Consider the following 21,028-nt stretch of genomic DNA (forward strand, 5'->3'; position numbering starts at 1 on the left):
ATTATAAGTGCTGTGGGATCCTTTACTAGCTAAAGGACAAGTAAACTTTCAGAAAGTGTCTTGCCCTACCCAGCTTGACCTAGGTATAAACTGTTTCATTTTGGGATTATAAGTGCTGTGGGATCCTTTACTAGCTAAAGGACAAGTAAACTTTCAGAAAGTGTCTTGCCCTACCCAGCTTGACCTAGGTATAAACTGTTTCATTTTGGGATTATAAGTGCTGTGGGATCCTTTACTAGCTAAAGGACAAGTAAACTTTCAGAAAGTGTCTTGCCCTACCCAGCTTGACCTAGGTATAACTGTTTCATTTTGGGATTATAAGTGCTGTGGGATCCTTTACTAGCTAAAGGACAAGTAAACTTTCAGAAAGTGTCTTGCCCTACCCAGCTTGACCTAGGTATAAACTGTTTCATTTTGGGATTATAAGTGCTGTGGGATCCTTTACTAGCTAAAGGACAAGTAAACTTTCAGAAAGTGTCTTGCCCTACCCAGCTTGACCTAGGTATAAACTGTTTCATTTTGGGATTATAAGTGCTGTGGGATCCTTTACTAGCTAAAGGACAAGTAAACTTTCAGAAAGTGTCTTGCCCTACCCAGCTTGACCTAGGTATAAACTGTTTAACTCCCTCCCACCCTACCCCTCTGCCCACCCACCCCTAGGTTTGTATTTCTAAAGTAGTCATCCTAACTTCATAATAGGCAACCAGATAAATTAGTAAATTGATTATTCCTTAGGTGCACCAATCAAATAACTTACCTAAATGAGTACTATTCAATGCAACTGCTGTGGAGCCTTTATATTGAGGGTAATCATATGGAAACTTAAGGCTTGCCCCTTTTGTTTAAAACTCTCTACCTTGGAAAAGGAGCTGGATGACTTTAAAGCTGAATTAGCTTCAATAAAGAGAGTCTCAGCCACAGTACATTATTCAGGAAATAATTTCCACTTACCACTGAATAACCAAAACTCAAGAAAAAAGAGATTTACCGTGGGCTCAGGTAGAATAAGACCTGTAACCCACAAACACCCATTATTGAAAGCTGTGCAACCCACAACTCTATCCCACCACTCACACAGGCCATTAAGGACTTAAAAAGTATTACAGTGGGCTCTGGAAGAATAAGACCTGTGTTCCGTAGACACACACTGTATCAAGTGCAACAAGTACAAAATGCCTTCTCTGTATTAAATTCTGAAGAAGTCCTTGAGAAAAAGATTGAAATGTTATCAGAAAAGAGAGAAAAAACCCAAGGCATACAGAAATTCCAAATCAGAAACCAAAGGAAAAAGCTCACAGTGAAGGATGACTCTGTCATCAGAGGCATTAATATCTTCACTTGCACAAATGCAAAGAGAAAAGTGGATAACAAAACTCAACTAAATAGGTCACAAAAGGAGTCCAGGAACAGCAGTAACCTGAGCAAAGAAAGCTGGAAAGCTATGAGCACAAATGCTCGTAATTTGGGTAATAAAATCCCAGAGCTGCAAGCCCTAATGGTGGAGGCGGACTTGGACGTTGTTGCTGTCACGGAAACATGGTTTACGCAATATCATGACTGGGATACGGCAATACCAGGCTATAACTTGTTAAGGAAGGACAGAGAGGATAGGAAAGGGGGAGGAGTGGCTCTATATGTCAGAAACAATATCCAAGCATCTGAGCTGCAAGGAAGATGGGGCAAAGAAGAAGCACTATGGGCCGACTTAAAAAAAGATGGGGCATCCATTTTTATTGGAGTGGTTTACAGGCCTCCAAACCAAAAGGAAGAGCTGGACAGAGATCTGATTGAAGACATCCACAGGATAGCAAAGAAAGGAGAAGTGGTGATCGTTGGAGACTTTAATATGCCAGATGTAGACTGGAGAATCCCATCTGCAGAATCTAATAATAGTAGAGAAATAGTAGATGCCCTGCAAGTAGCTTTGTTCAAACAAATGGTAATGGAACCCACGAGAGAAGGAGCTATACTCGACTTAGTGCTCACTAATGGAGATAATGTCTCAGACATCCAGGTGGGTGCCCACCTCAGCACCAGTGATCATCAAACGGTATGGTTTAATATCACAAAAAGGACACGGATAAGAAGCACAAAAACCCAAGTTTTGATGTTCAAAAACACAGACTTTGATGAAATGGGGAAGTACCTGGAGGAAGAACTAAAAGGCTGGGAGAACGAGAGAGATGTGGATCAACAGTGGACCAATCTAAAAGGAGCAATCACCAAGGCAACTAATCTATATGTTAGAAAAGTAAAGAAAAGCAAAAGAAAAATGAAACCTATCTGGTTCTTAAAGGAGGTGGCTGACAAAATAAAGGCTAAAAGAACAGCGTTCAAGAAATATAAAAGATCCCAAAAGGAGGAACACAAAGAAGAATATCTGGTAGAACTGAGGGAGACGAAGAAATTAATCAAGATGGCAAAAAGTCAAGCGGAAGAGAGGATTGCCAAAGAGGTAAAGAGTGGTAACAAAACATTTTTCAGATACATCAGTGAAAAGAGAAAAGTTCAAAGTGGTATAGTGAAATTGAAAGGTGGAAAGGATCAATGTGTGGAGAGAGACAAAGAAATGGCAGAAATATTAAATGAATACTTCAGTTCTGTGTTCACTAAAGAGGACCCTGGAGAAGGACCGACACTAGTTAACAAGAAACTGGAGGGGAATGGAGTAGATGTAACTCCATTTACAGTAGAAAATGTATGGGAAGAGCTGGTGAAAGTGGACAAAGCCATGGGGCCTGATGAAGTTCATCCCAGAATACTGAGGGAGCTCAGAGATGTGCTGGCAGGTCCGCTGTGTGACTTATTCAATAGATCCCTAGAAACGGGAGTGGTGCCGAATGATTGGAGGAGAGCGGTAGTGGTCCCGCTTCACAAGAGTGGGAACAGAGAAGAGGCTGGTAACTACAGACCGGTTAGCCTCACTTCGGTGGTGTAAAAAGTAATGGAGTCACTGTTGAAAGAGAGAATAGTGAACTATCTACAGTCGGGAGAATTGCTGGACCAGAGGCAGCATGGATTCACCATTGGAAGATCCTGTCAGACAAATCTGATTGACTTTTTTGACTGGGTAACCAAGGAATTGGATCGAGGAAGAGCACTCGATGTCATCTACTTGGATTTCAGCAAAGCTTTTGACACTGTCCCGCACAGGAGACTGGTGAATAAAATGAGAAGCTTAGGAGTGAGTGCCGAGGTGGTGGCCTGGATTGCAAACTGGTTGACGGACAGAAGACAATGTGTGATGGTAAATGGAACTCTCTCTGAAGAGAGAGCGGTTTTAAGCGGTGTACCGCAGGGATCGGTGTTGGGACCGGTCCTTTTCAATATCTTTGTGAGCGACATTGCGGAAGGGATAGAAGGTAAGGTATGTCTTTTTGCGGATGACACTAAGATCTGCAACAGAGTGGACACGCCGGAAGGAGTGGAGAGAATGAGACGGGATTTAAGGAAGATGGAAGAGTGGTCAAAGACATGGCAGCTGACATTCAATGCCAAGAAGTGCAAAGTCATGCATATGGGGAGTGGAAATCCGAATGAACTGTATTCGATGGGGGGAGAAAGGCTGATGTGCACGGAGCAGGAGAGAGACCTTGGGGTGATGGTGTCTAATGATCTGAAGTCGGCGAAACAATGTAACAAGGCGATAGCTAAAGCCAGAAGAATGCTGGGCTGCATAGAGAGAGGAATATCGAGTAAGAAAAGGGACGTGATTATCCCCTTGTACAGGTCCTTGGTGAGACCTCACCTGGAGTATTGTGTTCAGTTCTGGAGACCGTATCTCCGAAGAGACAGAGACAAGATGGAGGCGGTCCAGAGAAGGGTGACCAAAAAGGTGGAAGGTCTTCATCAAATGACTTATGAGGAGAGATTGAAGAATCTAAATATGTACACCCTGGAGGAAAGGAGGAGCAGAGGTGATATGATACAGACTTTCAGATACTTGAAAGGTTTTAATGATCCAAAAACAACGACAAACCTTTTCCGTAGGAAAAAAATCAGCAGAACCAGGGGTCACGATTTGAAGCTCCAGGGAGGAATGATTCAGAACCAATGTCAGGAAGTATTTCTTCACAGAGAGGGTGGTGGATGCCTGGAATGCCCTTCCGAAGGAAGTGGTGCAGACCAGAACTGTGAAGGACTTCAAAGGGGCGTGGGATAAACACTGTGGATCCATAAAATCAAGAGGCCGTCAATAAAGAGTGGGTGGCTAGTCAGAATGACGGCTACTGCCTGGAGACATAAGAACATAAGAAATTGCCATGCTGGGTCAGACCAAGGGTCCATCAAGCCCAGCATCCTGTTTCCAACAGAGGCCAAACCAGGCCACAAGAACCTGGCAATTACCCAAACACCTAGAAGATCCCATGCTACTGATGCAATTAATAGCAGTGACTATTCCCTAAGTAAACTTGATTAATAGCAGTTAATGGACTTCTCTTCCAAGAACTTATCCAAACCTTTTTTGAACCCAGCTACACTAACTGCACTAACCACATCCTCTGGCAACAAATTCCAGAGATTTATTGTGCGTTGAGTGAAAAAGAATTTTCTCCGATTAGTCTTAAATGTGCTACTTGCTAACTTCATGGAATGCCCCCTAGTCCTTCTATTATTCGAAAGTGTAAATAACCGAGTCACATCTACTCGTTCAAGACCTCTCATGATCTTAAAGATCTCTATGATATCCCCCCTCAGCCGTCTCTTCTCCAAGCTGAACAGCCCTAACCTCTTCAGCCTTTCCTCATAGGGGAGCTGTTCCATCCCCTTTATCATTTTGGTTGCCCTTCTCTGTACCTTCTCCATTGCAACTATATCTTTTTTGAGATACGGCGACCAGAATTGTACACAGTATTCAAGGTGTGGTCTCACCATGGAGCGATATAGAGGCATTATGACATTTTCCGTTTTATTAACCATTCCCTTCCTAATAATTCCTAACATTTTATTTGCTTTTTTGACTGCTGCAGCACACTGAGCTGACGATTTCAATGTATTATCTACTATGACGCCTAGATCTCTTTCTTGGGTGGTAGCTCCTAATATGGAACCTAACATCGTGTAACTACAGCTAGGGTTATTTTTCCCTATATGCAACACCTTGCACTTGTCCACATTAAATTTCATCTGCCATTTGGATGCCCAATCTTCCAGTCTTGCAAGGTCCTCCTGTAATGTATCACAGTCTGCTTGTGATTTAACTACTCTGAATAATTTTGTATCATCTGCAAATTTGATAACGTCACTCATTGTATTCCTTTCCAGATCATTGATATATATATTGAAAAGCACCGGTCCAAGTACAGATCCCTGAGGCACTCCACTGTTTACCCTTTTCCACTGAGAAAATTGACCATTTAGTCCTACTCTCTGTTTCCTGTCTTTTAACCAGTTTGTAATCCACGAAAGGACATCGCCTCCTATCCCATGACTTTTTAGTTTTCGTAGAAGCCTCTCATGAGGGACTTTGTCAAACGCCTTCTGAAAATCCAAATACACTACATCTACCGGTTCACCTTTATCCACATGTTTATTAACCCCTTCAAAAAAATGAAGCAGGTTTGTTAGGCAAGACTTCCCTTGGGTAAATCCATGTTGACTGTGTCCCATTAAATCATGTCTTTCTATATGCTCTACAATTTTGATCTTGAGGATAGTTTCCACTATTTTTCCCAGCACTGAAGTTAGGCTCACTGGTCTATAGTTACCCGGATCACCCCTGGAGCCTTTTTTAAATATTGGGGTTACATTGGCCACCCTCCAGTCTTCAGGTACAATGGATGATTTTAATGATAGGTTACAAATTTTAACTAATAGGTCAGAAATTTCATTTTTGAGTTCCTTTAGTACCCTGGGATGCATACCATCCGGTCCAGGTGACTTGCTACTCTTTAGTTTGTCAATCTGGCCTACTACATCTTCCAGGTTGACAGTGATTTCGTTCAGTTCGTCTGACTCATCACCCCTGAAAACCAACTCCGGAACTGGTATCTCCCCAACATCCTCACTAGTAAACACGGAAGCAAAGAATTCATTTAGTCTTTCTGCAATGGCCTTATCTTCCCTAAGAGCCCCTTTAACCCCTCGGTCATCTAATGGTCCAACCGACTCCCTCACAGGTTTCTTGCTTTGGATATATTTAAAAAAGTTTTTATTATGAGTTTTTGCCTCTATGGCCAACTTCATTTCAAATTCTCTCTTCGCTTGTTTTATCAATGTTTTACACTTAACTTGACAATGCTTATGTTTTATCCTATTTTCTTCAGATGGATCTTTCTTCCAATTTTTGAAGGATGATTTTTTGGCTAAAATAGCCTCTTTCACCTCACCTTTTAACCATGACGGTAATCGTTTTGCCTTCCTTCCACCTTTCTTAATGCGTGGAATACATATGGACTGCGCCTCTAGGATTGTATTTTTAAACAATGTCCAAGCCTGTTGAACACTTTTAACCTTTGCAGCTGCACCTTTCAGTTTTTTTCTGACTATTTTCCTCATTTTATCAAAGTTTCCCTTTTGAAAGTTTAGTGTTAGAGCTGCAGATTTACTTATTGTCCCCCTACCAGTTATTAGTTTAAATTTGATCATGTTATGATCACTGTTGCCAAGTGGCCCCACCACCGTTACCTTTCTCACCATTCAATAAACATACACATGGTTACTGTGACTCCAACATCGCTCTAAGCTACAACAGCAAGAGGAAATGTGGAAAAAAGGATTCGCACTCACAAAGTGGGGAGTAGCTGGCTTGTTACGGCGGTTACTACCCCAAACCAAATAAGCCTGATACTTCACTTTCAATGCATATCCTGCTTCAACGGCAGGGGAGAAGAAAAACTGATACTTCACGCATATCAAGCATAGCTCTCTGCTTCAACGGCAGGGGAGAAGAAAAACAACCAATAAGGGCTGAATAACACAGTCTGGGTAAAACAAATAAGCATGGGTGTAGCTTGCTTATTGCGGCAGTTACTTCCCCTACTACCCATAACTAATCAAGCTTGATATTTCACTTGGTTGCAGCTCCATCACTGCTCTCTACATTAATGGTGGGGGTGGAAGGGAAATAGAACCAAAGAGCTAAGAGAAACAGATAAGTATGAGAAAAAATGTGAAGCTTGCTGGGCAGACTGGATGGGCCGTTTGGTCTTCTTCTGCCATCATTTCTATGTTTCTATGTTTCTATGTAAAAAGTGTGGCATGATAAAGAAGGCAGATATATTGTTGTTGTAGGGAAGTGTCATCAACAACGGATGGCTCTTTGCAATCTATATGCTCCAAATGTATATTCCCATGACTTTTATGCTTGTTTGGTGGGGATCTTGGCCGAGCTTTCTGATTGCGCCCTGTTACTGCAGGGAGACTTTAATATTGTGTTGAACAAGCAGGAAGATTGTAATCCCCCTAAAGATATAGACCTCCACGATCACTGTCTGGGAGCCAACTTTGCCAGGAATTGGGTTTGATGGATATTTGGAGGGCCCTCCATCCAGGAGAGCAGGACTATACCTTTTTTTCACACCCTCACAACTCATACTCCCGGCTGGATTATTTCCTGATTTCTGACTCCCTCTTCCCCAGAGTGACAGCGGCTACCATAGGTGCGATAGCATTATCAGACTATGCCCTGGTCTCAGTAAGCATTACCATTGGGCATCTGCCTAAACCACCCTTTTCTTGGCGCATGCCCCTGGGCCGAATGCTGGATAAAGGTTTTCATAGTTACCTACAGGAGCAATGGGAGGAATATGTGTATAATAGTCACAACTGGACGTTTCTCCGGTAGTGCTCTGGGATGCCGGGAAAGCGGTAATAAGGGGAGCAATTATTGCCTATGTAGCGACCCAAAACAAAAAATGTAATAAAGACATTCTGACCCTTACTGCGGAACTTAAGCAAGCACAACTGCAACACATGTAATCTTCGTCAGCCTCCACCAAACAGATAGTTGATAGTATCAGGGAGACGTTAAACACATTGTTGTACCAGAGGGCCTCCAAGTCCCTCCGTTACTATAAATTTCAGCTCTATCATCATGGAAGTCGCCCCAGTAGGCACCTAGCGAGGTTAATCAAAGCGAGGGGGCTCCAAGGCACTTATTACTAGTATAAATGACAGGGTGGGGACCCCTAAATCAACAGCTTCTGCCATTGCTAAGAGGTTTTTAGAATATTATAGTGGTTTATACAGGGAAAAACCAAGAAATTTGGAGGCCTCTGCATTGTTTTTCCTGGCCCCAGTTAACAAGGAACCATCAGGTAATGCTTAATGGCCCTATTCATGCGATCATTCATGGTCTGAAGCCTGGAAAGGCAGCAGTACCTGATGGCTTGGGCCCCGAATTTTACAAGATTTTGAAGTTCCTGTACTTCCTGTCCTAGGGCAATATTTTAATGGTTTACTCTCGGGCCATGTGATTAGCGCTGCGGAAAATCTATCCACCATAGTGCTTCTCCCTAAACCCGGGAAGGATCTTCATGAAGTGGGATCGTATCGTCCAATTTCCCTAATCAATAATGTCTTAAAAATCTTTGCAGCCATGCTAGTGGCCTGATTGAACGCTATCTTACGTTATGTACCCCCCCCCCCAGGTGGCCTGGCCACTTCCTGTGGATCGTGAGAGTTCTATTTGCCCTCCGTCCCCGCTCACAGGGGAGAAAACCAAAAGCTATGGAGAGTATCCCCCTGGGCGGGATAGATATAGTTAATAGCCAGCGAAAGGAATCTTAACAGTGCCTCTTGTGTAACAGATCCATAGGGACTTCTGTCCAGCTTTGCTTATATATTGCAGTGAAGCAGAACCTCTGCGCTCTTAGTGTCCCCGGACCAGAGGAGACATAGGCTCACTGTGGAACCTGTGAAGGCAAAGTGGTCAAGAAGCGAGACGCTTCCTCCTTTCCTGTTCGCATATTGTATGCGCAGCTTAGCCGGATATAGCAAAGCAAAAGTGATGCTGCATTTATGGAGTAACGTGCATGACGGGGCCATAGCTTTGCATTGTGTGGTGTGGTTACCACGGCCAAAAAGTCGTTGAAGAGAAGTATTCTGCTACCCAGGTATTCAAGGGCAAGTTGTTTCCGGTATTCCCTCATAAGTTGGACCTTATGAAAGCAATTGAGAATTCAGGCCATTACAGGGCACGGCCGACCACCAGCCTTGCGTAACTGTCCCATCCTGTGGGCCTGTTCACACCTCAGCAGTCCCACGAGCTGTGCCAGGCCCAGTTTATTTGGGAGCCATTCTTCCAGGAACACATATATTTTACTTTCAGACACGGATTCTGGTAGCCCTACTATTTTGATATTATTGCGGTGATTCCTATTTTCTTGGCCCTTGATCCGCTCTAAAAGGACAGCTTGTTGGCTGGTCAGGAGTTGTTCCTGCTATTCTGCAGCCACGAGGCAATCATCCTGCTCCCCCACTCACTGTTCCACGCCGTCTAGCCCTTTTGCTGGGCCTTCCACCGCTGCCTTGACATCATCCATGGCCGCTTGTAGTTTAATCAATCTTTCGTCGAGAGCAGCGGAGACTCTTGACGAGATTGGAGCAGCATGTCTTCTGTAATAGCCAGCTGCTTTGGGTTGTCGGCCCCAGATGCCATCTTGGCTGCATGGCTTCGCCGCTCCGTGATGGTGCTTGTGCAGCGATGGTGCATGCCGCGCTCCTCGGCACCGAATCAGCCCACAAACACGGCAATTTTAATCACCAGGTAGGTGTTCTGCAACCGGCAGCGAGCAGGAGTGAGATGGCTAAAATTTTACGGAGATGGTGGGGGATTTGGGGAGAGGGGCAGTGGAACTCGCTATTCAAGCTTCCTCAGTGGATGATGTCATCACTGAAAGTTGCTTCAGATATATTTTAAAAAGTTTTATTATGAGTTTTTGCTTCTATGGTACTTCATTTCAAATTCTCTCTTAGCCTGCCTTATCAATGTTTTTCACTTAACTTGACAATGCTTATGCTTTTTCCTGTTTTCTTCACATGGATTCTTCTTCCAATTTTTGAAGGATGTTTTTTGGCTAAAATAACCTCTTTCACCTCGCTTTTTAACCATGCCGTAATTGTGTTGCCTTCCTCCCACCTTTCTTAATGCATGGAATACATCTGAACTGTGCTTCTAAGATTGTATTTAAAAAATGCCCATGCCTGTTGTATACTTTTAACCTTTGCAGCTGCACCTTTCAGTTTTTTTCTATTTCCCTTTTCAAAATTTAGTGTTAAAACTGTAGATTTACATATTGTCCCCCTGCCAGCCATTAGTTCAAACTTGATCATATTGGGGTAGATTTTCAGACGAGCGCGAATAGCCTACTTTTGTTTGCGCTCCAGGCGCAAACAAAAGTACGCTGGATTTTAGTAGATACGCGCGTAGTCGCGCGTATCGGCTAAAATCCTGGATCGGCGCGCGCAAGGCTATCGATTTCGTATAGCCTGCGCGCGCCGAGCCGCGCAGCCTACCCCCGTTCCCTCCTAGGCCGCTCCGAAATCGGAGCGGCCTAGAAGGGAACTTTCCTTTGCCCTCCCCTCACCTTCCCCTCCCTTCCCCTACCTAACCCACCCGCCCGGCCCTGTCTAAACCCCCATCCTACCTTTGTCGGGGGATTTACGCCTCCCGGAGGGAGGCGTAAATCCCCGCGCGCGAGCGGGACTCCTGCGCACCGGGCCGCGACCTGGGGGCGGGTACGGAGGGCGCGGCCACGCCCCCGGGCCGTAGCCACGCCCCCGTACCCGCCCCCAAAATGCTGCCGACACGCCCCCGGAACGCCGCGACGACCGGGCCCGCCCCCCGACACGCCCCCCTCCGAGAACCCCGGGACTTACGCGAGTCCCGGGGCTCTGTGCGCGCCGGGAGGCCTATGTAAAATAGGCTTCCCGGCGCGCAGGGCCCTGCTCGCCTAAATCCGCCCGGTTTTGGGCGGATTTAGGCGAGCAGGGCTCTGAAAATCTACCCCATTACGATTACTATTGCCAAGTGGCCCCACCACTGTTAGCTCTCTCTCCAAATCCTGCGTTCCACTAAGAATTAAATCTAAAATCTCTCTCTCTCTCTCTCTCTCAATTCCTGAACCAATAGCTCCAAGAAGCAGTCATTTATTCCATCCAGGAATTTTATGTCTCTAGCATGTCCTGATGTTACCTTTACCCAGTCAATATTGGGATAATTGAAATCTTTCAACCGATCACGTTGTATGAAACAAATTTTTAACTTTTAGTGTGTCAATTTTCTTTTAATTTTTATATAGGACCATCATAACACCTGCGGTTTGCAAGCATGTGAACTTGTATTTTCAACTGCTACGGGCCATATTTAATCATCAGTCTGTTACCTCAATGTCCTTTTTATTGATAGCAATGTTTGTTTTTTTTAATGTTATTTTTGTTATTTTTCTTAAAAAGATGTGGAACAATAATTCCCTTTTCGATGGCGCTACCGCGCTTTGGAGATCCAACAATTTTGATGCAGGTCCAGTCCATAGAAACATAGAAATGACAGCAGAAGAAGACCAAACGGCCCATCTAGTCTGCCCAGCAAGCTACGCACTTTATCAATTTTTTTTCCCTTTTTCTCTCTCCCACCTGTTACTATTGGCTTCCAGTACCCTCCAGCCCTAATTCCCCTCCACCCCACCTCCAATTTAGAGAGCAGCACCGTATCTGCATCCAAGTGACATACAGCTCAATTAGGGGTAGCAACTGCTGTAACAAGCAGGCCACACCCTTGCCCCATACTCTTACACACCCCTGTTATTATTTTTTGTTTGGTTTTTTTATTTTTTTTTTTGGAGATAGCAGCTCTCCATCCTTCCGCTCCGTGAAGGTGGAACAATAATTACTGGCCACTGGCATCCCGCTCTGTGAATGCCTCTGTGGATACTGCCGCTCCGTGCAGTGTTTGAATGCCTCTGTGGCTACTGCCGCTCCGTGCAGTGTTTTGCTGCCTCCACTTTATTCACGCCCTCTAGACTTGATGGATCCACAGTGTTTATCCCACGCCCCTTTGAAGTCGTTCACAGTTTTACACTTCACCACTTCCTCCGGAAGGGCATTCCAAGCATCCACCACCCTTTCCGTGAAGAAATACTTCCTGACATTGGTTCTTAGTCTTCCTCCCTGGAGCCTCAGCTCGTGACCTCTGGTTCTGCTGATTTTTTTCTGATGGAAAAGGTTTGTTGTTGTCTTTGGATCATTAAAGTTTTTCAAGTATCTGAAAGTCTGAATCATATCACCCCTGCTCCTCCTTTCCTCCAGGGAGTACATATTTAGATTCTTCAATCTCTCCTCGTACGTCATCAGATGAAGACCCTCCACCTTCCTGGTCGCCCTTCTCTGTACCGCCTCCATCTTGTCTTTGTCCTTTTGAAGATACGGTCTCCAGAACTGAACACAATACTCCAGGTGAGGCCTCACCAAGGACCTGTACAAGGGGATAATCACTTCCCTTTTCTTACTCGATATTCCTCTCTCTATGCATCCCAGCATTCTTCTGGCTTTGCTATCGCCTTGTCGCATTGTTTCGCAGACTTCATATCATTAGACACTATCACCCCAAGGTCTCTCTCCTGCTCCGTGCACATCAGCCTTTCCCCCCCCCCATCGAATACAGTTCATTCGGATTTCCATTCCCCATATGCATGACTTTGCACTTCTTGGCATTGAATCTCAGCTGCCATATCTTCGACCACTCTTCCAGTTTCCTTAAATCCCGTCTCATTCTCTCCACTCCTTCCGGCGTGTCCACTCTGTTGCAGATCTTAGTGTCATCTGCAAAAAGACAAACCTTACCTTCTATCCCATCCGCAATGTCGCTCACAAAGATATTGAACAGGACAGGTCCCAACACCGATCCTTGTGGTACACCACTTAAAACCGCTCTCTCTTCAGAGAAAGTTCCATTTACCATCACGCATTGACTTCTGTCAGTCAACCAGTTTTGAATCCAGGTCACCACCTCAGCACTCACTCCTAAGCTTCTCGTTTTATTCACCAGTCTCCTGTGCGGAACCGTATCAAAAGCAAAGGTCCGATGTATGTTTCGCAGGGCTGCTGCTTCAGGGACTGTAATGGATGCTATTCTTCAGGCAATATTAATGAAAAGAAGTATATTTCTTATGTCCACATGGCTTTGGTCCTGATTGCTTTCGCTCAAGCGTTGCCGCCGTTTCCTCTTGTCGGCGTCTGAACCAATAAAAAGGACATTGAGGTAAAGGACCAATGATTAAATATGGCCCATAGCGGTTGAAAATACAAGTTCACATGCTTGCAAACCGCAGGTGTTATGATGCTCCTATATAAAAATTAAAAGAAAATTGACACATTAAAAGTTAAAAATATGTTTCATACAACGTGAACGGTTGAAATATTTTGTATTGTTCGTTGTATATTGGACTAACTGTATGAATACTTTGTGGTTTTCGATAATTGAAATCTCCCATTATTACTGTACTGCCAAATTGGTTAGCTTCCCTCATCTCTCTTAGCATTTCATCATCTGTCTAATCAGTTTGGCCAGGTAGATGAGAGAATACTTCTGTTTCTATACTCTTACCCAACACACATGGGATTTCTACACACATAGATTCTACTGAGCATTTAGTCTCTTGTATGATCTTTATCCTGTTGGATTATATACCCTCATAGACATAAAGTGCTACACTCCCATCAAGTTGATCCTCCCTATCATTGTGGTATAATTTATATCCTAATATAGCACTGTCCCATTGGTTATCCTCCTTTTTTCAGGTCTCTGAGATGCCAATTATGTCAATCTCATCATTCACTGCTATGCATTCCAACTCTCCCATCTTACTTCTTAGACTTCTGGCATTGGCATACAGACATTTCAAAGTGTTGTTTTTGTTTATATTAACAACCTTTTTGGTTGATATGGATAATTTGGAATTCTTTAGCTCAGGTGATTCTTTACTTATAGGTACATGGGCTACTTTGGCTTTTATTTGCACCTCTCTGTTGGGATCCCCTAACTCTCCTGTTTCATTAATATCCTTCAAGGATACATTCTTCTGAACCATGCTGAGTGACTCTCGGCTTTCCCCCTTGTTCTAGTTTAAAAGCTGCTCTATCTCCTTTTTGAAAGTTAGCACTAGAAGCCCGATTCTAATCTGGTTAAGGTGGAGCCTGCCCTTTTGGAAAAGTCTCCCCCTTCCTCAAAAGGTTGTCTAATTCTTTACAAAACTGAATCCCTCTTCCCTGAACCATCATCTTATCCATGCATTGAGACTCCAGAGCTCTGCCTGCCTCTGGGGACCTGCACTTGGAAGTGGGACCATTTTTAGGTACTGGATTTCAGCTTTCTACCTAAAAGCCTAAATTTGGCTTCTAGAACCTTCCTCCCACATTTTTCTATCTCATTGGTGCCCACATGTACCATGACAGCTGGCTTCTCCCCAGCACTGTCTATAATCCTATCTGGATGACATGTGAGGTCCATCACCTTTGCACCAGGCAGGCAAGTTACCAGGTAGTCCTCAAATCCACCAGCCACCCTGTTATCTACATTTCTAATAATCGAATCACCAACTATGATGGCTGACCTAACCCTTCCCTCCTGGGCAGTAGCCCTGGGAGACTTGTCCTCAGTGCAAGATGACAATGCATCACCTGGAGAGTGGGTCCTTGCTACAGGACTACTTCCTGCTAACTCAGGGTAATGTTTCTGACTTGGAGACCTTTCTGATCCAAGGCAGCACCGGGACTGCCCAACTGGATTTGAGACTTGGCTACTATGTCCCTGAAGGTCTCATCAATGTTCCTCTCTGTCTGCCTCAGCTCTTCCAGGTCTGCTACTCTAGCCTCCAGAGATTGGACTCATTCTCTGAGAGCCAGGAGCTCTTTGCACTGGGTGCACACATATGATCTCTCACTGGCGGGTAAAAAATCATACTTGATGCAAAAGATGGGAAAGCCCCCCTCTTGCTGCTGGACTACTGCTTCATCTTAATTTTGTTGAGTTTCTATTTACATTTAGATTGCTAAGGGAGTTGGAATTAGAGAACTTTAAATTTATAGGTGTATTCACTAATTATTCTACTAGTGACCTACAAGAGGATGATTAAATTCTCGGTAAGGGCTGGTGCAATAATATGATTTGGAAATGAGACTGATTGATTTTTACTGAGAAAGTGTCTCTTGCCTAAAAATCAAGGGTTGTGTTAGTGGTGGGTTGGAGAGAAAGACAGACATTAGAATTAAATGCCTCTGGCCTACTTATTATCTCAGAAATGCACACCCTCTAAATATATCCTGCTATTAAACCTCTGTCCAAACTTTTTTAAGTCCAAGAATTTCCAAAACTATACTTACCAATCCTCTTCAACCACCATTAATTTGCTCTTCACTCAAAGGATTGAGAGTTTTGAGATTAGCAAATGAGCCTTCTGGTCTTCTTCTACAGCAAAGGGTGTGGGGCCTCTGGAAGCTGGGGCTGTGGAGTTTGAAACCTGGATTGCTTACTGTGACTTCTGGAGTCCACTCCCAGGGAATGCTGGGTGCAGTATGCAGATGAGCCTTCTGGCATCTACATTGAGTCCTGGAGAGGTGCCCATTTTACTTGGGTAAACATGCTTTCCCACATAAAAGTACATGACCTGTAAAACACACTCACCTTTACCTACACCAAGGCTGGAGAGGCTCCCATTTGATTTGGGTAAGCATGCTTTCCTACGTTAAAATGCATGAGCTGTAAAACACGCTCACCTTTACCTACACTAAGGCTGGAGAGGCTCCCATTTGATTTGGGTAAGCATGCTTTCCTACGTTAAAATGCATGAGCTGTAAAACACACTCACCTTTACCTACACCAAGGCTGGAGAGGCTCCCATTTGATTTGGGTAAGCATGCTTTCCCACGTTAAAATGCATGAGCTGTAAAACACGCTCACCTTTACCTACACCAAGGCTGGAGAGGCTCCCATTTGACTTGGGTAAACATGCTTTCCTACGTTAAAATGCATGAGCTGTAAAACACGCTCACCTTTACCTACACCAAGGCTGGAGAGGCTCCCATTTGATTTGGGTAAGCATGGTGTCCTACGTTAAAATGCATGAGCTGTAAAACACGTATATTTACCTACACTAAGGCTGGAGAGGCTCCCATTTGATTTGGGTAAGCATGGTGTCCTACGTTAAAATGCATGAGCTGTAAAACACGTATATTTACCTACACCAAGGCTGGAGAGGCTCCCATTTGATTTGGGTAAGCATGGTGTCCTACGTTAAAATGCATGAGCTGTAAAACACGTATATTTACCTACACCAAGGCTGGAGAGGCTCCCATTTGATTTGGGTAAGCATGCTTTCCTACGTTAAAATGCATGAGCTGTAAAACACACTCACCTTTTCCTACACCAAGGCTGGAGAGGCTCCCATTTGATTTGGGTAAGCATGCTTTCCTACGTTAAAATGCATGAGCTGTAAAACACGCTCACCTTTATCTACACTAAGGCTGGAGAGGCTCCCATTTGACTTGGATAAACTTGCTTTTCTACAAAAATCTTTTGAAGAATCCTCAGAATTTCTCCTTGTATTTTTTCTTTTGATTTTACTAAAGAAACCTTTTCTTGTTTCATTACAGAGTGAACACAGTACAGTGGTGCCTGAATTTGCTGATGGGAATTCACAATGTTGCAACTGATGTCCCAGCTTCCCGAATGGGATAGGAACTGATATGAATTTCTTCAGAACCATAAGAGTGCCTTTTATTTTTTTCACAAATTACAGTTCCATTTAGTAAAAGTATTTCTCCAATTCTGTGAATATGAAAAATTGTATGAGAACAGTGACCTAAATATGTAAATGTGATTATTGCAGGATTTTATCATTGGGAATTTCACATGCATATGTAGATGAGATGGATTCAGGGATGTTTACATGTCACAGTTGGGTTGTAAGTATGTGTAAATTGTAAACAAGGTGGAGATCGGTGTATAAGAAAAACCTTTATTGAAAATAGCCCTAAGGTGCTGAACTTAAGTGTTTCTTAGGGCTATTTTCAATAAAGATTTTTCTTATACACCGATCTCCACCTTGTTTACTGCTACACAGCAACCTTGGATCGGCTTCCGATTTGTTTTCTGGGTATGTTGCAGTCATGTGTTGGTTAGGGATGTGAATCGTTTTTTTACGATTAAAATTATCGTCCGATAATGTTAATATCGTCTTAAATCGTTATAGAACACAATACAATAGAAATTCTAACGATTTATCGTTAAAAATCGTTAAATCGTGTTAGTGCGCACTAACTCGAGTTAGTGCGCACTAACTGAAAATGATACAAATTGACACTTTCCAGGTCAGTAAAGGTCAGTTAGGAATGAATAAGTGTTCCTATTGGCTGGCTGCCCTCTTATCTATTGATGTTAACCAGGTTCCCACTGAGGTGATGGTTGGGGGGATGGGAAATGGAAATGGAAACTCAGGAACACTAACAGAAAATGATACAAATTATTGACACTATCCAGGTCAGTAAAGGTCAGTTAGGAATGAATATGTATTCCTATTGGCTGGCTGCCCTCTTATCTATTGATGTTATCAAGGTTCCAACTGAGGTGATGGTTGGGGGGATGGGAAATGGAAACTGTAGGTACTTGACAAAAAAAGTAATGTGATCAGTCAATATGACTAGAACCTGTGCCCTATTCCTGATACCAGGGGTGTTGTGATCTTCCTGCACTCAGTGCCCTATCCCTGATACCAGTCTGAGACAGCTCCCTCCCTGCATTACTAGTGAGAGGCTGGCTTCACAGACAGGGGGGAGCTGCCTGACCCTCACTCCTCCGGGGTATTGTGATCTTCCTGCACACAGTGCCCTATCCCTGATACCAGGGGTGCTGTGATCTTCCTGCATGCAGTGCCCTATCCCTAATACCAGGGGTGTTGTGATCTTCCTGCATGCAGTGCCCTATCCCTGATACCGGAATGTGTGCAAGAAGATCACAACACCCCCGGTATCAGGAATAGGGCACTGTGTGCAGGAAGATCACAACACCCCCGGTATCAGGAATAGGGCACTGTGTGCAAGAAGAGCACAACACCCCTGGTATTAGGGATAGGGCACTGTGTGCAGGAAGATCACAACACTCCTGGTATTAATAGGGATAGGGCACTGTGTACATGAAGATAACAACACCCCTGGTGCCAGGGTTAGGGCACTGTGTGCAAGAAGATCACAACACTCCTGGTATTAATAGGGATAGGGCACTGTGTGCAGGAAGATCACAACACCCCTGGTGTCAGGGTTAGGGCACTGTGTGCAGGAAGATCACAACACTCCTGGTATTAATAGGGATAGGGCACTGTGTGCAGGAAGATCACAACACCCCTGGTGCCAGGGTTAGGGCACTGTGTGCAGGAAGATCACAACACTCCTGGTATTAATAGGGATAGGGCACTGTGTACATGAAGATCACAACACCCCTGGTGCCAGGGTTAGGGCACTGTGTGCAAGAAGATCACAAAACTCCTGGTATTAATAGGGATAGGGCACTGTGTGCAGGAAGATCACAACACCCCTGGTGTCAGGGTTAGGGCACTGTGTGCAGGAAGATCACAACACTCCTGGTATTAATAGGGATAGGGCACTGTGTGCAGGAAGATCACAACACCCCTGGTGCCAGGGTTAGGGCACTGTGTGCAGGAAGATCACAACACTCCTGGTATTAATAGGGATAGGGCACTGTGTACATGAAGATCACAACACCCCTGGTGCCAGGGTTAGGGCACTGTGTGCAAGAAGATCACAACACTCCTGGTATTAATAGGGATAGGGCACTGTGTGCAGGAAGATCACAACACCCCTGTTGTCAGGGTTAGGGCACTGTGTGCAGGAAGATCACAACACTCCTGGTATTAATAGGGATAGGGCACTGTGTGCAGGAAGATCACAACACCCCTGGTGCCAGGGTTAGGGCACTGTGTGCAGGAAGATCACAACACTCCTGGTATTAATAGGGATAGGGCACTGTGTGCAGGAAGATCACAACACCCCTGGTGTCCGGGTTAGGGCACTGTGTGCAGGAAGATCACAACACTCCTGGTATTAATAGGGATAGGTCACTGTGTGCAGGAAGATCACAATACCCCTGGTATCAGGGTTAGGGCACAAGTTCTAGTCACATTGACTGATCACATTACTTGTTTTGTCAAGCTACCAACTGTTTCCATTTCCCATCCCCCATATACTGTCAGTGGGAACCTTGTTAACATGAATAAATAAGAGGGCAGCCAATAGGAATACATATTCATTCCTAAACTGACCTTAACTGACCTGAAAAGTGTCAAATTGTATCATTTTCAGTTAGTGGGCAGTAACTCCCGTTAGTGCGCACTAATCGGAAAAAACGATTTTTAACGATTTTTTAACTAAAAAATCGTGCCTAACACGATTTTCTTGCCCTGCCACACGATTTCTATCGTTAAGACGATATGGAACACGATTCACATCCCTAGTGTTGGTGAGTTGGATGGTGGTGTGTCAAGGTGGCACAGGCCTTTGGTATTGGTGGGACAAATGCAGCTGTGTGTGTAGATAGGGTGATTGCCAGCTGGGATCCATCCCATGTGAACATGGGATGGATCCCAGCATGTATAGCTGGGGACAGTTGTAGGCATATGTAAATGGGATGGTTGCAGTTGTGTTGATGCTGGGATTTTTTTCTGTTATGTTCTGTACACTTATATGTCCCGTTTCTGCTATACTAGACTCAGCAGATATAAGTATACAATAAAAAAGAGAATAACAAAATAAAAAGAGATCCGAATTCAGCACCACTTAGCCAGATAAATTGAGACTTATCCAGCTAAGTGGCTTATTTCAATATGCATCCACATTTAGCAGTTGATACTTAACCAAATAACTATTTAACTGGCTAGATTGTTAGCTGGCTAAGTAGGGGAGAAGGAGGGAATGGGGGCATCTAGGGAGAAGCTACTTATCTGACTACCTTAGCCAGGTAAGGGACAATATTCAGCCTTATCTAGCTAAGTTAGACCTGCTATTTATTTATTTTTAAAAGTTACTTATATTCCACCACTTCCAAAAAAATGTGTTCAGTGTGTACACAAATTAATACAATATAATAACATCAAAACACAAAAATAATAATTACAAATTTAAATAAACATAAAATTTACATTCTTACATAAACAATCAAATTAACATACTAAGTCAGTCTGCCACCCCAAATGCTCCCTCAAAAATCACTTTCTGAACTTCTTTACATCCTGCTGCTGCCGAAGCTCAGCCGAAAATTTGTTCCGTTTAATGGCAGAAACTGAGGAGAAAGCTCTGGCTTTAGTTTGCACCCAATTGTACTTTTTAACCAGAGAGATGGCTAGTAAGCAAGAATTCGCTAACCTCAGTGGAAAGGAGTGGACAGTGGAGTGCCTCAGGGATCTGTATTGGGACCCTTACTTTTCAATATATTTATGAATGATCTGGAAAGAAATACGACGAGTGAGATAATCAAATTTACAGATGACACAAAATTGTTCAGAGTAGTTAAATCACAAGCAGATTGTGATAAATTGCAGGAAGTCCTTGTGAGACTGGAAAATTGGGCATCCAAATGGCAGATGAAATTTAATGTGGATATGTGCAAAGTGATGCATATAGGGAAAAATAACCCATGCTATAATTACACAATGTTGGGTTCCATATTAGGTGCTACAACCCAAGAAAGAGATCTAGGTGTCATAGTGGATAACACATTGAAATCGTCAGTTCAGTGTGCTGCGGCAGTCAAAAAAGCAAACAGAATGTTGGGAATTATTAGAAAGGGAATGATGAATAAAACGGAAAAAGTCATAATGCCTCTGTATCACTCCATGGTGAGACCACACCTTGAATACTGTGTACAATTCTGGTCGCCGCATCTCAAAAAAGATATAATTGTGATGGAGAAGGTACAGAGAAGGGCTACCAAAATGATAAGGGGAATGAACAACTCCCCTATGAGGAAAGACTAAAGAGGTTAGGACTTTTCAGCTTGAAGAAGAGACGACTGAGGGGGGAT

General features: G+C 43.8%; 1 protein-coding gene across 1 annotated transcript in view; it reads left to right on the forward strand.

Annotated features, from left to right (window-relative positions):
• LOC115077189 overlaps window positions 1–16,962 on the forward strand; it is a 125,133-nt gene extending 108,171 nt beyond the window's left edge. Inside the window, exon 10 of the mRNA XM_029579818.1 lies at window positions 16,591–16,962. Coding sequence (XP_029435678.1) covers window positions 16,591–16,595 — 5 coding nt within the window. The 3' untranslated portion in view covers window positions 16,596–16,962. The remainder of the gene's footprint in view (window positions 1–16,590) is intronic.
• Window positions 16,963–21,028: the final 4,066 nt, after the last annotated feature.

This window comes from Rhinatrema bivittatum, chromosome 1, assembly GCF_901001135.1.
Source record: "Rhinatrema bivittatum chromosome 1, aRhiBiv1.1, whole genome shotgun sequence".
Classification (NCBI taxonomy): Eukaryota; Metazoa; Chordata; class Amphibia; order Gymnophiona; family Rhinatrematidae; genus Rhinatrema; species Rhinatrema bivittatum.